This window comes from Oncorhynchus gorbuscha, linkage group LG18 (assembly GCF_021184085.1).
Source record: "Oncorhynchus gorbuscha isolate QuinsamMale2020 ecotype Even-year linkage group LG18, OgorEven_v1.0, whole genome shotgun sequence".
In the NCBI taxonomy this organism is placed as follows: Eukaryota; Metazoa; Chordata; class Actinopteri; order Salmoniformes; family Salmonidae; genus Oncorhynchus; species Oncorhynchus gorbuscha.
In genome coordinates this window covers 65,147,064-65,159,686 of record NC_060190.1, presented here as the reverse complement: position 1 = coordinate 65,159,686, position 12,623 = coordinate 65,147,064, and the positions used below count along the sequence as shown (strand labels likewise).

The window sequence follows — 12,623 nt, the reverse complement described above, 5'->3', positions numbered from 1 at the left end:
TAGTGCCTTAGACCACTGCGCCACCCGAGAGTCCTGAAGACTCATGTTAAAAGGAACCCCCAGCTTTCATCTGTTCTCATGTTCTGAGCAAGGAACTTAAACGTTAGCTTTTTTACATGGCGCATATTGCACTTTTACTTTCTTCTCAAACACTTTGTTTTTGCACTATTTAAACAAAATTGAACAAGTTTCATTATTTATTTGAGACTAAATTGATTTTATTGATGTATTATATTAAGTTAAAATAAGTTTTCATTGTTCATTCAGTATTGTTGTAATTGTCATTATATATAAATATAAATATATATATATATAAAAATCGTCCGATTAATCGGTATCGGCTTTTTTTGGTCCTTCAATAATCTGTATCGGTGTTAAAAAAAGATCAGTCGGTCGACCTCTACAGTGTAATGTTTGGATTCACTAGTGTCAGGTGAATTGTTGTTCTCACCTTTAGTCTAATCATTTAACCTTTAACTCGGTAAGTCAGTTCTTATTTACAAGTAGTGATGTAGTTCCTCTATGCCAAACGCGTCCATCATTGAAACCAGACCCTAGTCACTGAGTTGAAACTAACCAGTTAACATCATGTAAATTAATATGTAGGTCTATCTGCAGTGGGAGTCGTATCGGCACTACACTGTATCCCTTTACCTCCATGGTAAAGGAGTATGCCATGCCTGCCATCATCTCTCTCTCTCCATCTCAGAGAAAGACATGGCTCTCGCCTATCTCATACAACCAGCAGTGCTCATATTCCTGCCACATTACAATATTGATGTAACATATCAAGAGAGGCTAGCGCTTCTTTGAAGTTATCTTCGGGGGGAGAGAAATTCCAAATAAAACATTAAGGAAGCGAGCATGTTGGCCCTGCATTTGGAATGGGATCCATACAGCAATAGATGGTTTGTATTTAGTGGAGCAGCTCCCAGGAGAGTCAACATCAGAGGATTACAGCAAAACATGAAATTAAGCATTCAGTCCCCATCCTCTACAGTTCATAGCTCGGTGTAGCACTTCAAGCCTGTGTGAGTGTGGAGAGCAGAGAGAGAGGAGAGGAAGAGGGAGAGAGGGATTGAGCCGAGAGAGCGGCGAGAGAGAGCGGCGAGAGAGAGGAGAGAGAGAAGGCGAGAGAGGGAGAGAGAGAAGGCGAGAGAGGGAGAGAGAGAACGAGAGAGGGGAGAGAGAAAGAGAGAGGGGAGAGAGAACGAGAGAGGGAGAGAGAGCGAGAGAGGGGAGAGAGAACGAGAGAGGGAGAGAGAACGAGAGAGGGGAGAGAGAACGAGAGGGAGAGAGCGAGAGAGAGAGCGAGAGAAGGCGAGAGAGGGCGAGAAGCGAGAGAAGGCGAGAGAGGGGAGAGAGCGAGAGAAGGCGAGAGAGGGGAGAGAGCGAGAGAAGGCGAGAGAGGGGAGAGAGCGAGAGAAGGCGAGAGAGAGAGCGAGAGAAGGCGAGAGAACGAGAGAGAGGCGAGAGAGAGAGAGAGAGAGAAGGCGAGAGGGAGAGAGCGAGAGAAGGCGAGAGGGGAGAGCGAGAGAAGGCGAGAGAGGGGAGAGAGGCGAGAAGAGAGAGAGGGAGAGAGGGAGAGAGAGAAGGCGAGAGAGGGGAGAGAGAGAAGGCGAGAGAGGGGAGAGAGAGAAGGCGAGAGAGGGGAGAGAGAGAAGGCGAGAGAGGGGAGAGAGAGAAGGCGAGAGAGGGGAGAGAGAGAAGGCGAGAGAGGGGAGAGAGAGAGAGAGAGAGAGAGAAGGCGAGAGAGGGAGAGCGAGAGAGAGAGAGAGAAGCGCGGAGAGAGAGAGAGCGAGAGAGAGAGAGAAGCGCGAGAGAGAGAGAGAGCGGAGAGAGAGCGAGAGAGAGAGCGAGAGAGAGAGGCGAGAGAGAGAGAGAGCGCGAGAGAGAGAGCGCGGAGAGAGAGAGCGCGAGAGAGAGAGCGCGAGAGAGCGCGGAGAGAGAGAGCGCGGAGAGAGAGAGGCGGAGAGAGAGCGCGGAGGAGAGAGAGCTAGAGCGGAGAGAGAGAGAGCTAGAGAGAGAGAGCGGAGAGAGAGAGCGCGGAGAGAGAGAGCGCTAGAGAGAGAGAGCGCGGAGAGAGAGAGAGCGCGGAGAGAGAGAGCGCGGAGAGAGAGAGCGCGGAGAGAGAGAGCGCGGAGAGAGAGAGCGCGGAGAGAGAGAGCGCGGAGAGAGAGAGCGGAGAGAGAGAGCGCGGAGAGAGAGAGCGCGGAGAGAGAGAGCGCGGAGAGAGAGCGCGGAGAGAGAGCGGGAGAGAGAGCGGGGCAAGAGAGCGGGGCAAGAGAGCGGGGCGTCCTGTTGGGGGAGGACGCAGAGAGCTGTGGGTTGGCAGCGCACTACATTGCTGCCTGCCATAAGTTGAGGGACAGTGTCTGACAGACCAATCAACCTGCACATGTCCTCTACTGTATGCTTATTGTTATTGTTGAATGTGGTTATTTTATCACTTGGTTATTGTTGTTCCGTTGACAATTTAGATTCATTTTTTTCATATTGTAAATATCCCAAACAAGCTTTGGCAATATGTACATTGTTACGTCATGCCAATAAAGCAAATTGAATTGAGCAAGAGAGAGAGCAAGAGTGGAGTGTGTGGGGGAGAGAGTGGTAGCTTGTCTGTGCTCCAGAAAAAGCTGGGATTACATATGTTTAGACCAATTCACATAACCAGGATACACTAAATATAGGCCCACATGGTCCAACCATGTGAGAAACTAAACACAGCAGGGGATACTAGTAATAATTTTCCTCTCCTCCAAAGTGCTGAGGGGCACTTTTAGGGAGTTACTAGAAATGGCCGGACTATGGCCTTATTTTGGCCTATTCCCACAAGGTCAATGGCTTTTTCCTAGGGATGCACGATATATCGGTGAACAAGATGTCTAGTTGTTGTCTATGTTTTAAAAAATGTCTATGTCTATGTTTTAAAAAATGATGTCAAATCTTCTGTGCATACCATTGCGCTACACAGCATTCCTAACTTAGCCCACAATGTCTGCTGTGTGGATCGAGCAGTCAACAAGTCGAGCAGTCATTTGAAAGAGTAATAACATTTCAGAGAGACAACTCAAAGGTGAAATCCATTAAAGCCAAGATAATGGAATTCATTTCCCTTGACAATCAATAGTTCTCTGTCATGGGTGATGTATATATATATATATCTATCTAGACTGCTACATCGACCTGTGGACATATATATACATCTAGACTGCTTCATTGACCTGTGGACATATATATATATATCTAGACTGCTACATCGACCTGTGGACATATATATATATCTAGACAGCTACATCGACCTGTGGACATATATATATATATAGACAGCTACATCGACCTGTGGACATATATATATATCTAGACTGCTACATCGACCTGTGGACATATCTTTATATATATATATCTAGACTGCTACATCGACCTGTGGACATATCTTTATATATATATATCTAGACTGCTACATCGACCTGTGGACATATCTTTATATATATATATCTAGACTGCTACATCGACCTGTGGACATATCTATATATATATATATCTAGACTGCTACATCGACCTGTGGACATATCTATATATATATATCTAGACAGCTACATCGACCTGTGGACATATATATATATATATATATATCTAGACTGCTACATCGACCTGTGGACATATATATATATCTAGACTGCTACATCGACCTGTGGACATATCTATATATATATATATCTAGACTGCTACATCGACCTGTGGACATATATATATATCTAGACTGCTACATCGACCTGTGGACATATCTATATATATATATATCTAGACTGCTACATCGACCTGTGGACATATCTATATATATATATCTAGACAGCTACATCGACCTGTGGACAGCAGCTGTTCATTCCCACTCCATTTACTGTCATCTCTGTATGTTGGGTTTGAACCGACAGTCCTCTTACCTTTCCTGGGTCATCTTTGGAGCGAGGCACTTTGAGAAAACACTTGTTCAATGACAGATTGTGCCGTATTGAGTTCTGTGGGGGGGGAGAGAGAGAGAGAATATCAGGGTTAGAGCTTAGGGATAAAAAAACAGAGGAAGAGGTTTCGTGTCTTTGAGAAGAGAAAGCATATCATAGTTCAAAAGGGAATCTTGGTAGCATGCTACACGATCATCCTGTGTCAAGTCATTTCCCGCTGTCAAGATCAACTTTTAATTACACCCTGAGGAATGAATCTGCTAAATCCATGACTAGACACACTCAGTCACTAGATCTTTATCTTGAACCTGGCCAAAGCCACTAGGAAGACAGGGTCTAATCTACCTGGTAACAACACCCTGCAGCAACCTGGCTTCTTCTACTTCTCAAATTACATGGGCGCCAAAAATCAAAACTCAACTTGAATTAAGTGACACAAGCATCCCGAATGAGTCCCTCCCTGGGATGATGCCTGATATGAGTTGACGCTACACAAGGCTCCTTGGGGGGAAGGAAATACATTATGGAGCATTCTGAAAGTTAACTCATTATGGTGTTGGCTGGTCCTCACCGTCAGAGAGGCTGATCAGGGGCTTGAAGCAACATGTTTTTCATTTACCTTTATTGAACTAGGCAAGTCAGTTAAGAACAAATTCTGATTTTCAATGACGGCCTTGGAACAGTGGGTTAACTGCCTGTTCAGGGGCAGAACGACACATTTGTACCTTGTCAGCTCGGGGGTTTGAACTTGCAACCTTCCGGTTACTAGTCCAACACTCTAACCACTAGGCTGTAGAGTGATGCTCCTGGATTAATAACAGTCAGGATAGAGCCAGCCAGGCAGGCAAGCAGGCAGGCAAGCAGGCAGGGCCCTGGAATCAGCAGGAGCTGGGCAAGCCATGGGCTTAGTGGAATCCCTGAATGCGCGCATCTCCACTTCATTTTATGGAGTAATATTGATAGATATTGGAGGATCCCAAAGCTTTTTTGTGCAGCTGAGTTGGACATAGGTTGATGTGAGATGAGTACACAGCCCACAAGATGGAGCTAGTTGTAACATCAGTAAAGAGAAGGTAGTTTTGCACCTCAGTAGGCTCAGAAAATGAAAATATATTTAAAAACAAACACTTATCAAATAATGAAGAGGCATATCAAACCCCAATATCTGGGGTATCTCGCGACCTAAGTATTTTTAAAACCTCCTACTTTGGGCTCGATGTGCCATTGTGTAGTTCATACATGCCTAATCTATGAGCAGAATTACTGGCTTACCTCAATTATCCACTAAATATTAATTAATGCTACACAAAGGGTAGTACGTACGGCCCAGTACATCACTGGGGCCCAGCTTCCTGGCATCCAGGACCTACATACCAGGTCCTAGCCTAGACCTACATACCAGGCGGTGTCAGAGGAAGGCCCTAAAAATTGTCAAAGACTCCAACCACCCTAGTCATAGACTGTTCTCTCTGCTACTGCACGGCAAGCGGTACCGGAGCACCAAGTCAAGGTCCAAAAGGCTTCTTAATAGCTTCTTCCCCCAAGCCATAAGACCGATCAACAGCTAATCAAATGGCTACCCAGACTTTCCCCCTACCTTTGCCCCGACCTACATGTACATATTACCTCAACTAACCTGTATCCCCGCACATTGACTCGGTACCCCCTGTATATCGCCTCATTGTTGTTACTCTTTTTTACTTTAGTGCATTTAGTCAATATTTTCTTAACTCTTATTTTTCTTAAAACTGTCTTGTTGGTTAAGGGCGTGTAAGTAAGCATTTCACAGTAAGGTCTACACTGGTTGTATTCGGCACGTGACAAATGACATTTTATTTGAAATCCCTAGTTTGAAAAGTGTTTTCTGGAAGTCGTACGGCACCATTTCCCCTAAATTGTCCCCAGCAATTAGTTTAAGCCAATAAAAAAACTATATATAAAAAAAATGCACCTTTATTTATCCAGGTAGGTCAGTTGAGAACAAGTCCTCATTTAACTCTGTGACCTGGCAAGATGAAGCAAAGCAATGAGCTTCAGCCCCTCGCCATTTGAGTGACAGCTAGCAAGATGCACACCCAGCAGAGTGAGAGAGAACAAGAGATCACAAATCTGCACATGTGATGTAGCATGACATTTTCAGGGAAGACTTTTGGCTGGTGAGCGCTACTTTCACAACTACTGACTAAAAGGGTATACAAAAGTACTGGAGAATCTCCAAGACCCAAGTAAAACCACCCACCTTCCAGACTCAGCCGTCAAGGAGCAGGAGTGGTGAGGAAAGGGGGATACCTAGTCAGATGTACAACAATGCATTCAAAGCCAACCCCTCTGAGGAGTGGAGTGTGTGCGTCAGAGAGGTGTCAGAGAGAGGTGCCTGTATACAGCGCATTCGGAGAGTATTCAGACCCTTAGGCTTTTTCCAAATTTTGATATGTTAGTCTTATTCTAAAATGGATGAAACTAATTTTTCCCCTCAGTCTACACACACTACCCCATAATGACAAAGCAAAAACAGGTTTAGAAATGTTTTGAAAATGTATTGAAAATAAACTGAAATATCAAATTGACAAACAGTTAAAGTTGGAAGTTTATACACTTAGGTTGGAGTAATTAAAACTCATTTTTCAACCACTCCACAAAGTTCTTGTTAACAAACTATAGTTTTGGCAAGTCGGTTAGGACATCTACTTTGTGCATGACAAGTAATTTTTCCAACAATTGTTTACAGACAAATTATTTCACTTATAATTCACTGTATCACAATTCCAGTGGGTCAGAAGTTTACAGACACTAAGTTGACTGTGCCTTTAAACAGCTTGGAAAATTCCAGAAAATGTCATGGCTTTAGAAGCTTCTGACAGGCGAATTGACATAATTTGAGTCAATTGAAAGTGTACCTGTGGGTGTATTTCAAGGCCTACCTTCAAACACAGCACCTCTTTGCTTGACATCATGAGGTGTATATATATATATTTTTTAATCAGCCAAGACCTCAGGAAAAAAAAAGTCTGATTCATCCTTGGGAGCAATTTCCAAACGCCTGAAGGGACCACCACGTTCATCTGTACAAACAATAGTACACAAGTATAAACACCATGGGACCACGCAGCCGTCATACCGCTCAGGAAGGAGACAAATTCGTTCTCCTAGAGATGAATGTACTTTGGATCGAAAAGTGTAAATCAATCACAGATTTGCTGGAGGAAACAGGTACAAAAGTATCTATGTCCATAGTAAAACGAGTCCTATATCAACAACCTGAAAGGCAACTCAGCAAGGAAGGAGCCACTGCTCCAAAACCACCATAAAAAAGCCTGACTACGGTTCGCAACTGCACATGGGGATAAAGATCGTACTTTGGAGAAATGTCCTCTGGTCTGATGAAACAAAAATAGAACTGTTTGGCCATAATGACTATTATGTTTGGAGGAAAAAAGGGGGGGCTTGCAAGTCGAACACCATCCCAACCGTGAAGCACGGGGGTGACAGCATCATGTTGTGGTGCTTTGCTGCAGGAGGGACTGGTGCATTTCACAAAATAGACATCATGAGGGAGGGAAATTATGTGAATATATTGAAGCTACATCAAGACATCAGTCAGGAAGTTAAAGCTTGGTCGCAAATGAGTCTTCCAAATGGACAATGACCCCAAGCATACTTCTAAAGTTGTGGCAAAATGGCTCAAGGACAACCAAGTCAAGGTATTGGAGTGGCCATCACAAAGCCCTAACCTCAATCCTATAGAAAATTTGTGGGCAGAACTGAAAAAGCAAGGCTACCCAAAACGTTTGACCCGAGTTTAAATTGTTTAAAGCAATGCTACCAAATAGTGTATGTAAACTTCTGACCCACTGGGAATGTGATGAAAGAAATAAAAGCTGAAATCACAACTATTATTCTGACATTTCACATTCTTAAAATAAAGTGGTGATCCTAACTGACCTAAGACAGGGAATTTGTACTAGGATTAAATGTCAGGAAATGTGAGAAACTGAGTTGAAATGTATTTGGCTAAGGTGCATGCAAACTTCGACTTCAACTGTAAGTAGGCAGAACATTTACTCAGTACTTTGTAGAAGCACCTTTTGGCAGCGATTACAGCCTCGAGTTACAAGCGTGGTACACCTGTATTTGGGGAGTTTCTCCCATTTTCTCTGCAGATCCTCTCAAGATCTGTCAGATTGGATGGGGAGCGTCACTGCACAGCTATTTTCAGGTCTCCAGAGCTGATTGATCAGGTTCAATTCTCTGGAGCAGGTATTCATCAAGGATCTCTGTACTTCGCTCTGTTTCTTTTCCCCCCTCGATCTGACTAGTATGCCAGTTCCTGCCACAGAAAAGCATCCCCACAGCATGATGCTGCCACAACCATGCTTCACCGTTGGGATGGTGCCAGGTTTCCCCCAGACGTGACACTTGGCATTCAGGCCAAAAAGAGTTCAATCTTGGTTTCATCAGACCTGAGAATCTTGTTTCTCATTGTCTGAGAGTCTTTAGGTGTCTTATGGCAAACTCCAAGCAGGCTGTTATGTGCAATTTACTGAGGAGTGGCCACTCTACCATAAAGGTCAAAATGATGGAGTGCTGCAGAGACGGGAGAACCTTCCAGAAGGACAACCATCTCCAAAGAGGAATTGTGGAGCTCTGTCACCTCCCTGAACTAGACCCTTCTCCTCCGATTGCTCAGTTTGGCTGGGCAGCCAGCTCTAGGTAGAGTCTTGGTGGTTACAATATTCTTCCATTTAAGAATGATGGATGCCACTGTGTTCTCGGGGACCTTCAATGCTGCAGACATGTTTTGGTACACTTCCCCAGATCTGTGCCTCGACACAATCCTGTCTTGGCGTTCTATGGAACATTCCTTCGACCTCATGGCAAGGTTTTTGTTCTGACATGCACTGTCAACTGTGGGACCTTATATAGACTGCTAGGTGCTTTACCAAATGAAGTCCAATCAAGTTGTAGAAACATCAAGGATGATCAATATAAACAGGAAGCACTGGAGCTCAATTTAGTTTTTTTTTAAGTGAAACTTTATTTAACTAGGCTAGTCTTTATTTAACCACTAGTCTCCCTGCTGCCCCTAGGCTCATAGCAAAGGGTCTAAATACTTATGTAAATAAGGTATGTTTTTACATAAATTTACAAAAATATCTACAAACCTGTTTTCAATTTGTCATTATGGGGTAGTGTGTAGATCGATGAGGAAAAAATTAAGTGAATCTATTTTAGAGTAAGGCTGTAACATAACCAAATGTGGAAAAAGTCCAGGGGTCTGAAAACGTCCCGAATGCACTGTCAATGAATGGACAAAGTCCTTGATCACTTGACACCATTTATTTCTATTTGAAAACTCAAAAGCGCATTGAATCCAAATGAAGTCGGTTAAGATAACATAAAATAAATAAAAAGTAGCTCAAACTCTGCATATTATTTTTTATTTCACCTTTATTTAACCAGGTAAGCTAGTTGAGAACAAGTTCTCATAGCAATTCGACAAACAACAACAGAGTTAAACATGGAATAAACAAAACATACAGTCAATAATACAGTGGAACAAAAGAAAACAAAAAGTCTATATACAGTGAGTGTAAATGAGGTAAGTTAAGGAAATAAATAGGCCATGGTGGCGAAAAGTGATGTTGCAGGCTGGCTCAGTGAAGGCCTTCAACTTGAGTCTCTCAATGAGTCCGACCAGGGTGACGCCAGCTGCCATTAGCAACTAAACGATCCTTATAACATCTGTGCGCGATATTAAAATACATTGGTTCCCAGCCCTGCAGGAGGCCTTTAGCCAGGCCGTATTTGTAAATAAGAATTTGTTTAACTGACTTGCCTAGTTAAAGGTCAAATAAAAAAAATGTCTGGTATAATAAGCAATTATTGGTACCATGGTCTTAAAATGATTTGTTTTTTAAAACGAAGACTGCAAATGTTCAACTCCCGTTTACTGCTAACAATCCCTGCAGTATTGTGTTCGGCCTTCAACTTCCATGGCTTCAATGAGATGTAGTAGTAGTGCAGTAGTAGTAGTGCTCACAGGGAGAGAGGTTGCTCAGTCTTCATTTAAGTCCTTCTTGCGAGTCTAAATCATTGATACAGTCATCTATCCCAACCCAGCCTAGATTACTGCCACTGCATTAGAGTTGTACTTCATAATGAACTCTTCTCTGGCAGCCCTCCACTGCCCTGACAGGCTCTGCGCTCCAGCAGCACGCTCCATTCTGTCAAACACACTCCCCTCTCTCGGCTTACACATCACTGGTGTGAAACTACTGAAAAACAGCTTCTATCTCAAGGCCATCAGACTGTTAAACAGCCACCACTAACATTGAGTGGCTGCTGCCAACACACTGACACTGACTCAACTCCAGCCACTTTAATAATGGGAATTGATGGGAAATGTAAATATATCACTAGCCACTTTAAACAATGCTACCTTATATAATGTTACTTACCCTACATTATTAATCTCATATGCATACGTATATACTGTACTTTTTATAATCGACTGCATCCTTATGTAATACATGTATCACTAGCAACTTTGTTTACATACTCATCTCATATGTATATACTGTACTCGATACCATCTACTGTATCTTGCCTATGCTGCTCTGTACCATCACTCATTCATATATCCTTATGTACATATTCTTTATCCCCTTACACTGTGTATAAGACAGTAGTTTTAGAATTGTTAGTTAGATTACTTGTTGGTTATTACTGCATTGTCAGAACTAGAAGCACAAGCATTTCGCTACACTCGCATTAACATCTGCTAACCATGTGTATGTGAGAAATACAATGTGATTTGATTTGAAACCAACAGGCTGAGGGTCATTCATGGGAGAAAGCGGAGTGAATAGAAGCGTTTAACACATTACAACTGCAGTGTTACACAGAGAAACCTGATGACACCCACTTCTTCTTCTGGTGAGAATCCTCCCAATTAAAGCCAGTTAGCCATATTAATGTGTCTGTTTTGGGAAAAGCAACACTACAATTAGCCTAAGCATCTAAAGTACGCAGTATGTTACTGCCACTCAATGAGGGTGGAGCAGCCTGATAGGTACCTAGTACAGATCCAGTGTTAACACAAGTACAGGAAGTAGAAGGGATCATTGAGTATGAGCGGTAATGCAAATTTAGTCCGACAGAGCCGAGTGCTGAGCAGGGGTCCAGCCCAAGCACTGCCCAGCATGTACCTGCAACCCCCACAGTGCAGCTCATGCTCATCCACTGTGTGAGTCTCCCACAACCGCCTCCCACACACCACAACGTTTTTCCTAAAGAACGTGGTGATCTAACACACCGGGACAGCAGTGAAGGCGTAAGCAGTTCCGTCCTGCCCTGACATCCCTCCCCACCTTCCCCCACAAACACACCACCGCGGAGTGGGGAGCTGCGGCACAACAGAAGGGCCACCAGGGGAAAGTAGGTCACGTTGACCCCGTGCTCCGTGTGTCAAACGTTCAGAGTGAGCCAAAGGGACAGGCGGTGTCAGAACCCTGCTCCTCTCCTCACAGGCAGGGAGGGAAGGGGTCAGAGCACCCTGTACACACACCGCTGAGAGACCCAGGGGGACTGCAGCCTCACAGGACACATACTGACATGCAGGGAGGTAGACGTCTCACACAGAGAACCAGTGAAGAGCGGTCGGTCTCTCCACAGGTCTGTCTAACGTTCATAACTTACACTAATGCTGTCCTTCCCTGCTGCTGCATCTCTGCCTCAAAAACATATCCTCCTGACAGGCATCCCAACATGGCTGTTCTGACATTTCACACCTCTCATGTAAAGTTAAGTATTTACTTGTGAGCCTTTTGCAAACGTCTATCTTACTAAGTAAGTGAAGGCCCGGACACGCTCGTTAATTGTTTAGATTCAACTCCAAATGGGATGACGCTTAAATACCTTTGGATTTACAGCATTGTGATCAAAATGTTTTCCCCAGCAAGTAAAAGAAGCAGGAGTGTATATTGCATAACTCAGAGCCGTCCTAGTGGAGTTGAAGTTGATTTCTTATGACACCTTTCCCAGATAATAACACTGACACTAATGTACCACAAACACGTTCACTTTACACTACCAATAAAGCCAGGGGCGAAGACCCTTCAGACTGGATGGGAGAAAAGCCCTAATGATGAGGCAGATCCCCGTTTTGGATCAATCACAAACTCTAATTGTAAACAGGTGTACACTAACAGTGAATTTCATACTTACGGGCCCTTCCCAATTATGCAGAGAGAAAAACAACAAGGAATACATACAAAATAAGTAACGCTAATTTGGCTATATGCAATGGGTACCAGTAACGAGTCGATGTGTAGGGGTACGAGTTAATTGAGGTAGATGTGTTCATATAGGTAGGGGTAAAGTGACTAGGCAACAGGATAGGTAATTAACAGTAGCAGCAGCTTATGTGATGAGTCAAAAGAGTTGCTACAGATATTTGGGTAGTTATTTGGTTAACTATTTAGCAGTCTTATGGCTTGGGGGTAGAAGCTGTTCGGGGTCCTGTTGGTTCCAGACATGGTGCATCGGTTCCACTTGCCGTGATTCCATCCCATTTAGGTTCAACCCATCTCTATGAAATCAACATAATTTCAACAAAAAGAATGAGACTTATGAAAGATGGCACCCACAAGGCTTTTAAGA

At 43.6% G+C, this 12,623-nt stretch overlaps 1 protein-coding gene across 2 annotated transcripts in view; it reads right to left on the bottom strand.

Moving 5' to 3' along the window:
• LOC124003411 (forkhead box protein J3-like) overlaps positions 1–12,623 on the bottom strand; it is a 141,428-nt gene that overhangs the window by 28,896 nt on the left and 99,909 nt on the right. For both annotated transcript variants that reach the window (XM_046311653.1, XM_046311654.1), the window contains exon 3: positions 3,945–4,019. In XM_046311653.1, the coding sequence (XP_046167609.1) occupies positions 3,945–4,019 (75 nt within the window). The remainder of the gene's footprint in view (positions 1–3,944; positions 4,020–12,623) is intronic.